This window comes from Mauremys reevesii, linkage group 18 (genome assembly GCF_016161935.1).
Source record: "Mauremys reevesii isolate NIE-2019 linkage group 18, ASM1616193v1, whole genome shotgun sequence".
NCBI lineage: Eukaryota > Metazoa > Chordata > Testudines > Geoemydidae > Mauremys > Mauremys reevesii.
Window position 1 is genome coordinate 8,689,333 of NC_052640.1, and position 16,196 is coordinate 8,705,528.

Genomic DNA, 16,196 nt, shown 5'->3' on the forward strand with positions numbered 1-16,196 from the left:
GAAGCGGCAAGTGGTGCTGGGGGTTAGCGTGCGGCCTCTCTCATCGTAGGGTGGACGATCCCGATGGGCACAGAGTGTTTCCAAGGGGGGGCAGGAGCAAAATTAACTCCTGGCAGCTCAAGCATCCATCTATCCAGGGTACAGATCAGCCCCCATTTCTGTATATCTGAGCCCCTCCCAGTGTGACATAGGTATCTTCATAACACCCCCGAGCAGCGCAGCAGGGCTCTTGTCCCATTACAGGGATGGGCCATGAAGCACAGGGAGGCTACGTGACCTGCCCAAGGTCCCACAGGAAGCTTGTGGCAGAGCAGGGACTTGCAGGTCTCTCGGGACCTAGGCTAGTCCTCTAGCCCCTGGACCCATCCTTCTCTAGCATCGACACTGGCGCTTATCGTTCCCTTCAATCCCTCCTGTTTATTGAAATCAGCTTCGCACGCGAGAGGAGCACGGCTCTCCAAGCCCCGGGGTGCAGGCTGACATTCCCCGGAGCCCTTCCCGCCCTGCGCTGCCGCCTGGGCTGCACTGTAACTATAAACAGCTGCTCACCTTTGTCCTCATTTCCCAGAGGACTCTGATTAGCTCTAGCCAAGCCTGGAGCTGGCAGCCTTTCCTAGAAGCCGTGTGCATCTCCGGTTAACTCGCCTTCCAGGCAGGGCCAGCTCGCACCCACCCACTGGCATCGCCCGCCAAAGCTCCCCCGCGCCCCCCCAGCAGCTCTCTTATCTTTACAATAAAACACACCCAAAGCACACCCCACCCCCAGGCAGCCCGGCGGGAATCGGCCCTGCCAACTCCTTTGGGCTCTAATGTCATGAGGATTTGGTGGGCTGCGAAGCTCTGGCCCCTGTGGAGCTTTCGCTGCTCGCCAGCTCCTCCCTTTCCCTCCTCTCGAACCGAGGCAGCACTCGCGTTCCCTGAGCAGCGAGGGGCTCCTCGCTGCACCCCTCCCTGCCATACATGCTCCCAGCCGGCGGTGGGGAGGGAAAGGTGCAGCTCCTCCCACTCCTCTGTTTACTTCCTCCCAGAGCCAGCAGCTGCTGGGATCTGGCGGGAGGCCGCAGGAGGAGGGGTGGGGAGCAGGCTTTGTGCGTTCAGCTTTCCCCCCCACCCTGGCCCCAGAGAACAAGGAGGGGCCTCAGCCCCCCCAAGGGGCGAGCGTCCCTCTCGGGGAGCTCGGCACCTCAGCGAAGACCTTTCGGTCGGTCCAGTCAGGGAGGTTTCCCCGCCCTCGGAAAGCTCCAGCCGGATTCACAGGCACTACGCGGGAGCCAGGCCCCGCTCGCAGGCAGCAGCCTCTCCCCACCGGCTCCCCGAAGCACTTACTTCCAGCTCCATCCCGGACCCTGCCTCGTGCGAGCTGCTGCTCCCGTACAGCTCCATGGCCAGCTCCCGGCGCTTCCCGCTCCCCCTCACAGCCCTGCCAGCCGGGCGGGGTGCGTCTACATTCTCCGGCTCGCTCGGGAGGCTTCCTGACGATTTGCATAGTTAAGCCGTAAACTAACCACAACATTCCTCTTACGATTTTGCAATCGGCTGGAATAACGTGGTCGCGCTAAGTCGGGCCGATGAATCATGATCTATAAACCACAGCGCTCGTCACCGGGGCTCAGGGCCGCCTGCAGCCAGCGTGATTAATCTCGGGGGATGCCAGGGTTAACTTACAGCCCGTTGCTATTTATTTTCCATGCTTTCGAGCCTCCGGAGAGTTCCTGTTCCTGCCTTCCCCTTCCCTCCCCTCCGCCCGGCGGGGCCGAGATACTCGAGGCCATGGCACTGTGTCAAGAGGATCAAGACAATTCCTCTGCCACGGACAGGAACCTCACAAGCTAGAGGGGATTGCGTACGTAACCCCGGAAGCGTGGCCTCCTGCACCTTGCATCCAGGAGACACTCGTTCTCCAACAACCCCACTCAGCCCCCTAACCCCGCTCAATGGAGTCATCAAAACCCCCAGCAAAGAACACTGCACGGCTCCGCTCCCGACCCTGCCCACTGACTCAGTCTTTATCGTTTGAATTATCGAGGCACCTAGGGCCCCAGCTGTGCTAGGGGCTGTACAAACACAGAACAAGAAGATGGTCCCTGCCACAGAGAGGCTGTTCCTTCAGTCACGCTCTGTCAGGTGAGAGCCTTCTCCTCTGCAGCTCCCGCTGCCTGGAATGCTCTCCCCGGTGCCTCTGTTGGTTTACCTAGGACGGGCCTCCCCCCTATCCTTCCCCTCGAGATCCCCTCTCCAGGAGCACAAGAGCCTTCTCTACCATGCCAGCCCCTGGAAGTTTCACCGTCTCGCCAATGCTCCCACCCCGAGCCCTGCTGCTCTCCCCAGTGCACACCTCTCTCCCTCCACTACTACGTCACGCTGCAGAGTACCTAAAGCTGCACACTCTACAGCGGTGGAACTCGGGGGAAAAGGGTGAAACCTCTGGTCCCTTCCCTCCATCGTGGTTATACAATCGCAGGGTGGCCCAGGTGTGAGTTAAAGACGATTTATGAGGCCTCACTGTTCTGAGACCCCCCCCCCCCCCGACATAGCCTCCCTTGTGGAGTGGGCCACACAGAGTTGGGTTTTTTTAAATCCCCACTGATTTTTGCTGATGAGGCTTGCAGCAGGGTTCACTCATCTGCTCAGAAGGCCAAATCCTTCTCCAGGAAACCTTTCACATGGCCACTAGCGCTGCTGGTACATCACAGCACCCCAGCTTCAGAGCTGCAGGTATCCTGCAAGACCCTCCACGCACCTACCGCAAGGCTATTCGGGCTCCCAGGCGGTTGTGGCAGACCTAAAGCGAGACGTTCCCCACAAAAAGCAAAGGAGGATTCATTTGCACGAGCTGCAATATGACCCCCTGAAGAAGGCTGCCCCAAAGAACCCCCGATGCCAGGGTTCGCTTTGCTGACCCACACCCAGCTGCCAGCACAAGTCAGCATTTCCGAGGACAGGACTTTGCAGCATGAGGTCCCAGCAGGTTAGCGAGGGATAAAAGGTACATTTGGGTGTGGAATGAGGAAGGTGTTTCACGATCAGTTGAGAGGCAAAGCGAATGTACGTGCGCGCGCACACACACACACACACACACGCGTGTGCCCCCCAATGCCACGAGCAGGCTAAGCGCTTACCCTCAGGGATGCTTCCCCCTTAGTTTCACTGTGCGACTTCCACCGTCTCTTAACTCTCAATATACAGTACTAGTGAGTTGCACACGAATCACTACACTGACTCCCAGCACTGCTCAGAACACCCAGCTCCCCCACTTCCATCCGTTCTGGGCACAGCTGGTTGGAAAAACACGGTGGGGGAAGAGAACTCACAAATATCTGTAAGAAACTCTCTCCTTCTTTTATTCCTCAAAACACCCCCCCCCCCACATCAGCACCACCCAGCTCTAATCCCCCCCCATAGCTCCAGCAGCTCCTCGGATCAGTCCCCGTTCTCCTTCTCCTGTGGTTCTCCAAGGAAGACTTGCCACCCCATCTCAGTTGCTGTCCTGACCTCGCCGTGGCACAGACCAAGCCTGCAGGGCATGAGACAGCACGATTAAGCTAAACCCCTGCACCTCTCTGTGTCCCAGATAACACTCAATGGATCTGAGGGCCTGGAGCTTGAATGCATCCTGGGGAGATCAGGCACGACCCCCCACGCCTCTCTAATTTGGCAATGAACGAGATATTGCACCTCCCCACAACAGCTCTCACCCCGAAGAGAAGCCGTAAGCCAAGCGAGCTCATTTCATCACCTCTCCGACTCATCCCACGACACCTCGGGCAGCACAGTTCTAGGAGATGTTTCTAGTATTAATAGCGTGGCTTTTACAAACATCACCTTGAGTTAAACGTTCTGTGCGCTCCACGGTGATGCTCGGACACTAGTGAAACCTCCTTCCTCCCGGAGACAATATTACCTTCCAACCAACTCTGTTCTGACAGCGACTTCTAAAAGCATCCCAAAGCTCAGACAAACCCTCTGACAACCCAGTGCACTGGTCTCCCCTGCGTTTTACAGCTCTGTCTGGGGAGTGTTTTCTCCCCGCCACAGCACTGGAGACTGGATTCTCCTTTGGGTGACTTCAGAAGAATGGCTCCGATTTTGTTTCCCATTTGCATTTGGTTGGCCAACAGGCTTGTTCTGGGGCCATCGCATGTGACCAGAGCGACATAAATTTAAAGAGAGTTCAGAGACAAACTTAAGGCAAAGGGTTAAAGGGACCTGGGCATGGAAGCACCAGGAGGCCTGTGGTTGTCTTTTCTACATGAGCTTGAGGTGTCTGTGGGGGTGGACAGCATCAGCCTTATTAAGGAACCCACTCTATGGGCCACATTATGTATGGCCCTGCTTGGGTACAGAGAATCCCAACCCCCCAGGGCACCCACACAGGAGGCAGCCATAGCCTCCAACCCGAGACGACTGCTTTGCCCTGGCTGGTCCCGCTGCAGGATCAGGCCCAGAACATGGCTGAAGGCACTGGAGCTGCCAGCTGGTGCTGCCTTGTAGGAGTTACTGTATGGTTATGGTGTCTGCCCTCTCCCCCTGCACCCATGAGCGCTGCCAGGAGAGCCCTGGCTGCACCTTCGAAATGGTGCAGCAAGTCCTGTCGCTCCTTGTGCTCGCTCCAGTGCTTCCCAACTCTGCTACTTCAGCCGTGCACCTCCTTCCTGTCCCCACCTGGATCTGCCACAGGCAAGGCATCGTTCACTCTCCAGTCAGTGGCTTGGCCCAGCCTGCTCCACAGGCAAACAGCACGTGCATCTTGTACCTTTAATGGGACAACCACATACTGTCTCTTGCAGTTAACATGGGCAGGAGTAACTTGTGTGCATGGAGAGGAGAAGGTGAACCTACCACTGCAGATGCAAGAACCTCTGTCAGGCCCCTCTTCTAACCACTAGCAAACTGCCAGCACCCTACGACGTCTCCCCTAAAGCACCCTTGGATTGTGCTGGTCGACATTACAGCAGAGACGGGGCAGAGACACTTACGACAGCGGCTTGATGCCAGGCAGCTGCTGCAAATAGCATCAGTCAGACCACAACCCACAGGCGGCCTCCGCAGACAGGATGGATATAGAGCACAGGGTGGATGGCTGGGGCTTTTATTATTGTTTTTAGAGTATATATGTATCACATGACCACCACCCATGCCCCAAAGTCTTCGCTGTAGTTGTCTGGAATGCCCCAATCCCCACAGGCTGCAGAGCCTCGCATCTCATTATCATACTTGGCCCCCCTCGCTCATGGGAAAAACCTCAAATCAAAGCATGCTATCACTGACCCAACATGCAGAGAATGAGGAATAGCTGTCGGGTGCTTGGCTTTGATAACTGCTGTCCTGAGCCTCCATCTGAGAGAGCAACCGTGGAAACAGAATGAAATCAAAGAGCTGGGTTGTAGATTCTATAAGGAAAACAAGTGCATAAAAATATGCATGGTCAAGGACTGGCCTAATTCTGCTGAGAAGTCCTAGCAAATAAGAATAAACCATGGAACGTGATCCTTTGCTAGTATGCAATGGAACTGTAGGGAACTACATTGTTGTACGGTGGCTAATTGTCACGAGACATGGAAAAGGCCTATAGCAGTCAATAGAGTGTAACGACTTTCCTATAGGTACTTTGAACTGTCCTATAGAATTTGATAGAAAATCTTGCTACAGGATGGTTAAAAAATCCCCAACAAACTCTTCAGAAAGGAGATGATTCTCTGTGGATCAGCTGTGTCTCACAGTTACCTGGTACCCCCTGTTGTATCCACCTGTGGACTCGTCTTATACTTGCATTACAAGCTCTGCCGGACTGAGCCTGTCTTTTTCTATGTCTTTGTACAGCACCTAGCACACTGGAGCCCTGGTCTCTGACCAGGGTCCCTTGTTGTTACCACAATACAAACAATAACAGTAGAGTCTGTAAGGCTTAGAGTGATTTCTACAGAACCTTGTCAATATGATCCCTCTTAAGTTCTCCCAGGCTTTTCCACCAGAGGGTTGGTTTCTGTTTTGGGTTGCTGCTGATGTTGTTTAAAGTGAATCGATTGCCTGTGAAGTCCCAAGAGATTGGAAGGAGGATAGGGATTACCATATTTGTACATGGGGACGGAGGGCAGCCCACACTCACTGACCCAGTCAGGATATGGATTTTTCTCCTCTTCTGTGGTTTGCCTTCTCACCCACTAACTGTCTTCTGATGTGCTAGTTATCTCTGCCTGCAGCCTCACAAGCTGCCTGTGCCACTCCCCTCTAGGAATTCTGTAAACAGATCCCTAGTGAAAGATGCCAGATTGACAACGCTGGGGGCAGAAGTCCTGTATTCACCCACAGTGCAGACATGCCTAGCACAAACAAACCACCAATGGGCTTGCAGAAAATCCCTCCCTAGGATTTCCATCAAGGCCTGCTTTGGAAAGCAGACGAACAGCGACACGAAATGCTGGAATATTTCCCTTGTTCCAGAGCTGTTTACAATCCCAAATCTGTCAAAACCTCAGAAACAACTTTCCCCTGTAGGTACCCAGCAAAGACCGGAGCCTGGTGTTCTGTATCTCCCCCACAAAAGGGAAGATAACCACAATGCTAAAATCCAGAACTCCCTGTTGGATTTTATAGTCAACAGGACTATTTGCGTGGGTACAGGTTTGCACCCTTAGAGAACACGTCGGCTGCTGCAGGAGAAATACTGGAGCCTGAACTCACGTGTGAACAGGGAAAGAAAGAGCTTTTCATTTTATAGGCACCGATTCTGTGGATGCTCCCACGGAAAAAAAATGAGAGGGTGCTTAGCACCTACTGGCAGCTAGTGCCCCCCACTTCCCCCCTGCTGGCAGCCCCACCGATCAACTCCTCCCTCTCCCTCCCAGCACCACCCATCCGCTATGGATCAGCTGTTCTGTGGCGTGCAGGAGGCTCTGTGAGGAAGAGGGAGGAGCAGAGATGGGGCACTCGGGGGAGGCGGGCGGAACTGGGCAGGAAGAGGTGGGGTGGGGGTGGTTTGGGGAAAGGGGTCAGGTGGGGGCAGAGCGGGGGCAGGAAGAGGTGGGGTAGCCTTGGGGGCAGGGGTTGGGTGGGAGTAGGGTGTGGGGCGGAGCAGGGGGGCTGAGCACCCCCAGGCCCTGGAGGAAGCCGGAGCCTGTGTTTCATTTCACTTGTAAGAGGTTGTCCACCACATATGTAATTATGCCACACCAAAGTGCCCGGCTGTCTTGGCTGGATGTTCTTCAGCAGGGGTGGTAGCGTTGCTGTAGCTGCGTGAGTCCCAGGGTACGAGAGAGACTAGGTGGGTGAGGTCATATCTTTTATTGGACAACTTCTGTGGGCAGAAGGTAGAAGCTTTCGAGCGACACAGCGCTCTGCTTCAGGCCTGGGGAAGGAAGCGGTGCCTGACCTAACTGCAAGCTGGGACGGATTGTGAAGCTGAAGGGCTCTTTCCATGCTTGTCCTCAGGGGAAGCTTGTACACCTTCAAACAGCAAACCCGGGAACTGAAATCCAGAGCTCTGCCAGAAACCAAACGCCAGAGACTTCACAGGGACACTGGTTTTCTGGCTCATTAAAACAACCCGTAACACACCACACTGCCTGCTACCCTTAATTACCCACTTCAAACCCTTTATGCTTAACAATCTAACCCCCAAATGCCCAATACATTTCAAGCCATCGCCTCCCACCTCGACCCCTTCTGCCTAAAAATCTGCCCCAACTCATATGTAGCTCAGATCCCGCTCCCTTCCCCAGGCCTGAAGACAAAGCTCTGTGTCGCTCGAAAGCTTGTGCCTTCCACCAACAGAAGTGGGTCCAAGAAAAAATATGACCTGATTCAGTAGCACTTTGCATCAATGCTTTCAAAGGATGAAGAACTGCGAGTTCTCCAGGCTTCCCTGTCTGCCTCCAGTAGCTCGGTGCCCCCTGAGAGACGCAGCAACGTTGATGTAAGTCCCCAGTGTCGACCGGCCCCTCAGATCCCTCATCAGACTCCTCGACATCCTCCTGCTGCTTTTGCACTGCCAGCTCCTTGCTAGGCAGTAAATAGACACCCCCCGCCCCCGGAACACATACTAACCCTTCCACAGTGGCACAGTCTGACTTGAGTTTTCTCCCAAATATGGCCATATCGTTCTTATTTAATTGCCAAACAATGTGGCTGGGTTAATGGGAATGTGTTTAGGGCATTCTTTTTATTGTGTTCGGAAAACGTCGGCTGGGTTATTGAAATGGAGGAGAAACTGTAGCACAACAAGATGGAGGGGGGTTGGGGGAGAGACGCGCAGGGAGGGGGGTGAAGACACGTGTCCATGAGCGTGCTCGAAGGACGTTGGGGGAGGCACGAGCCCAGAGTGGCAGGAAACCAGAGCGGATGCACTAAAAGCCAAGTAGCACATTCAGGATTCCCGTAAGGGCCTGATGTAAAGTAATATTGGATTTTGAATGTTCTCCTTCAACCAGATCCCTCGTGGCACGCACCGTCCATTTCATACCCACTCACGCCTCATTTCTAAAGCCTGCTTGAACAGCAGAGTATGTCTCCACATTTCAGTTACCATCACCTACCTGCTCAACCCATGGGCTCCCCCCGCCCCATCACTGGAATATCTGGGGCCCTTACAAGCTTTACCCCTGTGAGCTGGGGAAGTGCTATTATCCCCATAATATTTATTTGCCAAAGCATGAGGTTTTCCCTGGGGCGGCAGAGGAGGGGGGAACCCTTGCAATTTGCCTCAATATAAGGATGAGCCTATTCTGAGTTGAAGAAAATGCGTAGGTGGTGGCTTCCCCAGAAATAGATACGTTTTCCTATCAGAAGTTGTGGCTTTTTAAAGCTTTGAGTCATCCTGTGCCATCAGTTTCCAAGTAAAAATTCCCAGTGGGGATTTTGGCTTAAAAACGAAATGGCCCCATCTGGCCCTCTGCCTCGAGCAGAAGCATGTTGCTCTCCATGAGGAGTAACTTTGACAACAAAAGTTCAGTTAAACATTCTGAAGTCTGTGGCTCCGACGAGGGATTCGGTCAAACACAAATGGCCTGCCCGTCAGGATCCATTACCGTGCTCCAGCGTGAAAGGATTAGCTGCCTCTCTGGAAAGCGAGCTGGGCCTGGGACTCGATCCCGAGCACCCTCACTTCCTAGTGAGAGAGTTCCTGCATGCTGCACGAGCCTGGGAATCGGCAAACCAAACCCAGGCTGCTGATATTAGCCTGGTTAGTGAGGCCCTCCCAGCCCCTAACACGGCAGGTTCCGAGTCCCTCACACAAGTAACTGTCACCCACGTAAGTAGTTCCGTTAGCAGTGAGGCAAAGCACTCAGGCACTCACTCAACTTTAAGCACATGCGTAAGTCCCACTAAAGGCAGCGCGTCCCACTCCCACACTTTGCTGACGCGGTACTGTGAGAGTACTGCTTACAGGATGGACCCGGGGCTCTGATATTTTATTGAAAACTTCTTCCTTTATAGCAATGAAAGGTTTAGGGGGGAAAAAAACGGATCTGGGAAACTGAGGAAAGGTAAATTTAAGACTTATGGGCCAGATTTGTAAAGATATTTAGACACCCAATCCCATGATTTCAATGGAAGTGAGGTACCTAGGTACTTTTGAAGATCCCGCTATATATTCTTCATGTAAACAACTTGTTGATCTTAGGGTCAGATCCTTGTCTGGTGTAAATTGACCAAGCTCCTGCTGACGTCTATGGTTACATCGATTTACATGAGGACCTTGCTCTTTGTAAGTAATCTTGAGCCATGAAAGTGCACTGGCAGGACAAGCAAGTGAAACGAGCGAGGAATATGAACTCCTAACATGCCTTACATATATCCAACCAATAAATGGAGTCAGACACGCACAACGTAAGGAAAGTTTGCCCGACATGCCATGTCTCTGCTGCAGATATTTAATAGCTCAACAGTCTGTTTACGTAAAATGAACAGCGTGTTTATAAAGTCAGAGCTTGTGTTGTTCCTTCACGTTACTGCAGTGACCACGGGGGACAAGAAATGGGTTTCTTTTGGGTGCGGGACAATAATGCAATTGCTTTTTTGGCAGAGGGCAGGGGAGGGTGGGCATGGGAAAATGTTTCTCAGGCCTGGCAAGAACTATTCGAGCTGCCCAAGGGCCAAGGTCATACAGTGAGTCACTTGTAGTCACTTGGAACAGGACTTCTGGCTCCAGCTCCCTGCTTTAATCACTACAACATGCCGGCTCAAATGTCACTACATAGGGGAAAATACAGCCGTGGTCTCCTGCGCAGTAAGGATGGGCAGTTTGTTTTGCCGTCAGTGGAGAGGATACAGAATGTTCATTAGCTCTGACACTTTCGAGGAAGCAGCTTTCACTGTGGAATATCTGAGTGCTGACTGCAACTCCAAGCAGGAGAGTCATGACAGCATATCCTGTGGGCCTGCCCAGGGACTCAGCGTGGGGGGGTTACACTTAGCCAGATGACTTCATTTACCTCTGAATCATCCTGGCCATGGCAGTTGGCTTAGTTAGCAGCTGATCTATGAAACTGACCCCGAGCCCAACATCCTGATTAATACACTTTGGACGAGGCGTGAGGAGAAACATCACAGGCACCCTCTCACTGTCTGAGTCAACCGGTGACTTTCAATAGCCTGATAATCCACTGCATCCTGACACTGCCCCACCTGCCTTCCTGCAGTTGGAGGGAAGCTTTCACTTAGGGCTTGTCTGCATGAGGAAACCAACTGGCACAGCTACTGCAGTTACTACCGCGGTGTAGCTTCTCAGGTATACGTCTCTGGCTAGGCACTCGATTCCGGAATAAAAGGGACTTTACGCCACAGTAACTAGGCTGCATGGAGTAATTTGTAATGGAATTAAGTCATTTTTATTCCAAAACAGAGCGCCTACATGGGCAAGTTAGGCTGGAATAGCATAATAGTTATTCGGCTAGAGCTAAGCCAGTCAGATTCTCCACGTACACAAGACTGAAGCAACGGGTTCCCTCAAACCATGAAGTGAATTTGAAGCTGAGTAAGTCATTGAAGGAGACTGTGTCTTGGAAGGCCTGAAGAGTTTATACCCCCACCCACAGCCCCCCATGCATGTGTGCCTGCATGTAAATTTCAGTTCGACCCGGTGCATGCTTCTGTTTAGTAATGTGTATAGTAATATGTGACCAGATTTTTTTTTTAAAAAGTTGTAGAGTGATGATGAAATTATATATTAGAAACCTGTGTTTTTGAAAAAGTAAAAAATTCAGACTCATAGAACCACAGGGTTAGAAGGGACCACAAGGGTCATCTGGTCTAACCCCCCCGCCAAGATGCAGCATTTGTTGTGTCTAACCCATCCAAGACATCTATTGGAGACTCCAGCCTCCTTTTGCAACCCTCCAGCGAAGGAGCGTCCATGACTTCCCTAGGCAGTTTGTCCATTGTCCTACTGTTCTTACCGTTAGGACGTTTTCCCTGAAATTTAATCTAAATTTGCTATGCTGTAGTTTGAACCCATTGCCTCTTGTCCTGCCCTCTGTCGCAAGCGAGAATAATTTTTCTCCATCTTATTATACCTTCTTATACCTCCATCTTATTAAGGCAGCCCTTCAAGTATTTGAAGACCCCTATCATATCCCCCCCTTAATCTCTTTTCCAAACTACACATACCCAGTTCCTTCAGCCTTTGCTCATATGGCTTGCGTTCCATCCCTTTGATCATCTTTGTCGCTCGCCTCTGGATCCCTTCCAGTTTCTCTCCCTTTTTATATATTGGTGATCAAAACTGGACACAGTACTCCAGCTGAGGCCTAACCAGCACCGAGTAAAGCTGTACAATCATCTCCCGTGATTTGTCTGCTGTGCCTCTGTTAATGCAACTTCAAATTGCATTTGCTTTTTTTGCAACAGCATCACATTGCTAACTCATATTGAGGCTGGGATCCACCACAACTCCCAGATCCTTCTCAGCTGTCCTGCTGCCAAGCCAGTTATCCTCCATTCTGTATTTGTGCTTCTCTAAGCGTAGCACCTTACATTTGTCTTTGTTGAATTTCATTTTGTTGTCTATAGCCCAGTTCTCCAATTTATCAGGATCCCTTTTAATTTTAGCATTACTTTCCAAAGTGTTGGCAACCCTCCCCCACAGCTTTGTGTCATCTGCAAATGTGATCAGTATGCTCTGTATTCCTACATCCAGGTAATTAATAAAGATGTTAAACAACACTGAACCCAGTACAGATCCCTGTGGAACCCCACTTGAGACCTCCCTCCAATCTGACATTCCATTAATAGTTACTCTTCGTTTGCGGTTGTTAACCAGTTATGTATCCACTTAATGGCAGTTCCACCGAGCCTGCATTTCTCCAGCTACTTATCAGAATGTCATGGGGTACTGTATCAAAAGCCTTGGTAAAGTCCAGGTATATTATATCCACTGCATTCCCCCTAACCACTAAACCAGTTACCCTGTCGAAGAAGGAAATCAAGCTGGTTTGGCATGATTTGTAGTTGGTAAATCCATGCTGGCTGCTAGCGATCGCCCCTTCATCCTCCAGGTATTCACAAATTGAATGTTTTAGACATTGCTCTAGTAGCTTCCCAGGTATCTAGGTTGGGCTGACTGGTCTATAGTTCCCCAGGGTCTCCTTTCCCCCCCCTTTTAAAGATGGGCACTACACTAGCCCTGCTCCAGGCTTCCAGGACCTCTCCCGTCATCCATGAGTTTGCAAATAATATTGCCAGTGGCTACGAGATTTCTTTAGCTAATTCCTTCAGCTCCCTGGGGTGAATAGCATCATGCAGCGCTGATCTGAATTCATTCAGATTAGTCAGAAGATCTCTGATGTGTTCTTTACTTATCTTGAGCTGCATCCCTCCCCCTTTATTGTCTATGATAACTTCACTAGTCATCTATCTGGTCACATGTTCTTTTTTGTCTGAAGACTGAAACCAAGTAGGCGTTAAGCAGCTCCGCCTTCCTATCATCCTCTGTTACCAGCTCACCTTCTCCATAGAGCAGAGGACACATACCATCCCTGACCCTTTTTTGGGTCTAACCTATTTGTAGAACCCCTTCTGGTTGTCTCTAACATTTCTTGCCAGCTGTAACTCAGTCTTTGCCTTGGCTTTCCTGACTTCCTGCCTACATGCTTGCACTATTCCCATAATACTTCCTTAGGGACATGCCCCTCCATTCCTGGATGGATCCCTTTTGGTTTTTAGATAGCTAAAAAGTTCCTTGTGCAGCCGTGCTGGTCTTCTGTGGCTCTTCTCTTTCCTCTGTGTTGGAATAGCTTAATGCTGAGCCTCCTGTATTACATCTTTTAGCAACCGCCAGCCCTCTGACTCTTTTTCTTTCTAACTGGTCTTTCCATAGAATCCTGCCTACTATTTCTCTGAGCTGGTTGAAATCTGCCTTTTTGAAATCCAGTGTCCTCGGTTTGTTGTTCTCGTGTCCTCCTTTCCTTAGGATCTTGAATTCTTTCACTTCCTCCCAACTTCCCAACCATCTTCCCCTTCGCAACTAACTCATCTCTGTTGGTCAAAACCAGATCAAAATGGATGATCCCCGAGTTGTTTCCTAAACTTTTTGAACTTTGAAGAAAGTTGTTCCCTACACGTGCTAAGAACTTGCAGGACATATTATGTTTTTGCACATTACGTAATAGTCTTCCAACAGTGTCAGGGAAGTTAAAATCCCGCATTAACACAAGCTCATGTGCGTTAGCTAAGCTTGTTATCTGCTTGTAGAATGCCTGACAAAACACAGACAAAAAGACCGTATGTAATTAACTCTGTACTCTAGCTGGGGTTAAGGTATTAAGACTGTAACTTCAAGATTCTGAATTGCCCTTAAATTGTTAAATGATCCAGTGCTGAAAGGCCAGAGGGCACTGCAGTGTGATTTTTTCAATTGAATTCAAAGTCACTATTTTAGAGAGTGTTAGCATGTTGGTGAGGGGGGAGTAGGAATGACAGTATATCAGATTTGCTCACCTTTCTCTCATTCTAGTTTGGAAAACATACCAACCATTGAGCCCGCATTCTGAATTGGAACACCAACCTTCTTGGTTTTATTATGTAGAGCCTGCGAAGTCCCTGACTGCAGCAAGAGCTATTTTGGCAGTAAATAGCAGCTTTACGAAGAATATCCTTTGCCAGGGGACAATCGGCCAAAGCAGCTATGGGAATTTTTAAAATTTATTTTCTAATAACTAGATCACAATGACAGTCTTGACACTAGAAAAGCTCATTTCATCTCATAATTATCTCCTACCCACCCTGAGCAACCCTCTTTCCTCAAAGCAAATAAAACCACCATTATTGCCTTCTCAAAAACATAAACAGAGCAACTAAAGACCCAGCTGAAATGCGATTTCTATCCGAATTCAGCTGCATGCTCGGCTACGACAAGCACGAAATTACTTTTTTTTCCCCTCTACTAAATCCCAGTTTCTCATGTTTAAATCTCTTCCATCTAGAATGGCAAGTTCAATGCTTTAACTGCATCAATTCTAGTTACCAAGGTGGAATGCAGACGGATGTTACGAAGAAGCCCCCTTTCTCCTGTTGTTCAGACAGCTGCAGGGTTTCTGGAAACCTTATGCGCTGAGATCACGAATTCTCATTCCGACCCTGTTTCGTCTCATTGTTCCCTTGTGCTTCACCACCTCCAGTCAACCCATGCACTGATTTCAACAGAATGCTGCCAAATTACACCCATGGAAGATCCGTCCATACAGCTTTCCTTTTTCTGTGAAGCACCTAGCACACTTCTGGGCACTTGGTAATCATAACAGATTTAATAAAGGCTTGATTATTCCATATACCCCTTCAAAACTTCCGATCCGACGCTCTTATTTTAATCAATATTCTCAAATTCCAAATGCTTGACATTTACAAGCCTCTAAAATGACAGAACCCTACTTCTAGCGATCACACATAGGCCCATTCATCAATTGTGAGCAAGCTCCCAGGGACTTTTTGTTACCAAGTATGGTTTATAACCTGAAATGTAAATAAAACACGCTAAGTGACGTATATGCAGGTATGTCACCACACAGGTGCACATCTACAAGCAGAAGAGGGTGGTAAATTCACTTCCCGTGCCTGTTACTTGCTCAACTCAACACTGAAATCAGAATTAGCCACGTGCCTCTGATATGAACAAGAAACGAGCGTGGCCTCATGTCCTAGTTGCTGGGATCTAACAAAACAGACCACGGTCAACACTATAAAATGTACTACAGGGAACCATCCCGTGTTTGCAGGGAGATGGATCGCCTAATAGGCCTTTTCCATTTCTAAGTCTGAAAAAAAAGAAGAGAAAATTGGGCCAGTCTGTGGTATTCATCATATGCTAACTATTCTGATGTCTTAATGCTGTGGAGATCAAATTGGGGCAAAGCTACCTATCTCCCTTCCAATCAGACAAGTACCTCTTATGGCAAGGCATCAGGATGAACTGCTTATGTTGGTAGTATAATAGGACAAGAAAGAATGGCATTAGCCTTTTTTCCCCTCCCTAGCATCACATTATCTCAATAGATTCTCCCCGCCCCCCTTCTATGAAATGGACAGTTCCTAAAGGGTCGGGATTCACCAGCACACTTTCCACTGGGTTAAAGATGTGGGCTGAGACGGTCGATGCTGCTTAAGAGACGTAGACACCCAGTCCCCTTAGACAGCTTGGAAAGTCTCAGCAGCAGAGTTCACGTGACCTTTCATCTAGCACAGGGTGACCCCATGCCACTGCCAGTTCTTTTCGGTTTTCTGTGAAATGAGTTCAGTGGTCTCAGCTGAGTTCCCAAGGAGCAGATCCATCTCAAGGATCCATATCACAAAAGCCACTGCCACAACGGTTACCTTTGCTGACAGTCTGAGGGAGGCAAAGATCTAAATGGCCCAAGGAGAATGAATATTCTTCTCACCCGTAAGGCTGGTGGGTCCCTAGGGCCGTGGCAGTGAGGTGCATTGGCAGACAGCTTGGGGAAACTTATTCTACTGCCTAGACGGTATCTACTGTGTACGCAGAGGACTCCAGCCTCTCAGGTCTTTCATGAGCACTAATTCCCTTTTTAAATAGTCCCTTTTTAAAATCTACTGATAAGCTGGGGAGGAGGAGAATATATAAATGTCACTGCTTCCCGGACGACAACACCTTGAGAGCCAAACAGTCAGTGAAACACACCCAAATAGCTTTTCAATTCCAAGATCAATCCCCTGACGGGAAGAGCCACTGCGGCCAGCAACCAGGCCAC

At 50.1% G+C, this 16,196-nt stretch overlaps 1 protein-coding gene across 30 annotated transcripts in view; it reads right to left on the minus strand.

Annotated features, from left to right (window-relative positions):
- The window catches only part of NCOR2 (nuclear receptor corepressor 2), a 593,256-nt gene that overhangs the window by 107,743 nt on the left and 469,317 nt on the right, over positions 1-16,196 (minus strand). Inside the window, exons 1-2 of one of the 30 annotated variants that reach the window (XM_039505038.1) lie at positions 9,024-9,230; positions 5,269-5,390 (exon numbers count right to left, since the gene is read on the minus strand). The exons of 26 other annotated variants lie outside the window; for them this stretch is intronic. In XM_039505038.1, the coding sequence (XP_039360972.1) occupies positions 5,269-5,337 (69 nt within the window). In that variant the 5' untranslated portion in view covers positions 5,338-5,390; positions 9,024-9,230. Of the gene's footprint in view, positions 1-1,326; positions 1,468-5,268; positions 5,391-9,023; positions 9,231-16,196 lie in introns of those variants that run through there. 3 more of the 30 variants (XM_039505037.1, XM_039505039.1, XM_039505041.1) reach the window with 3 other exon arrangements.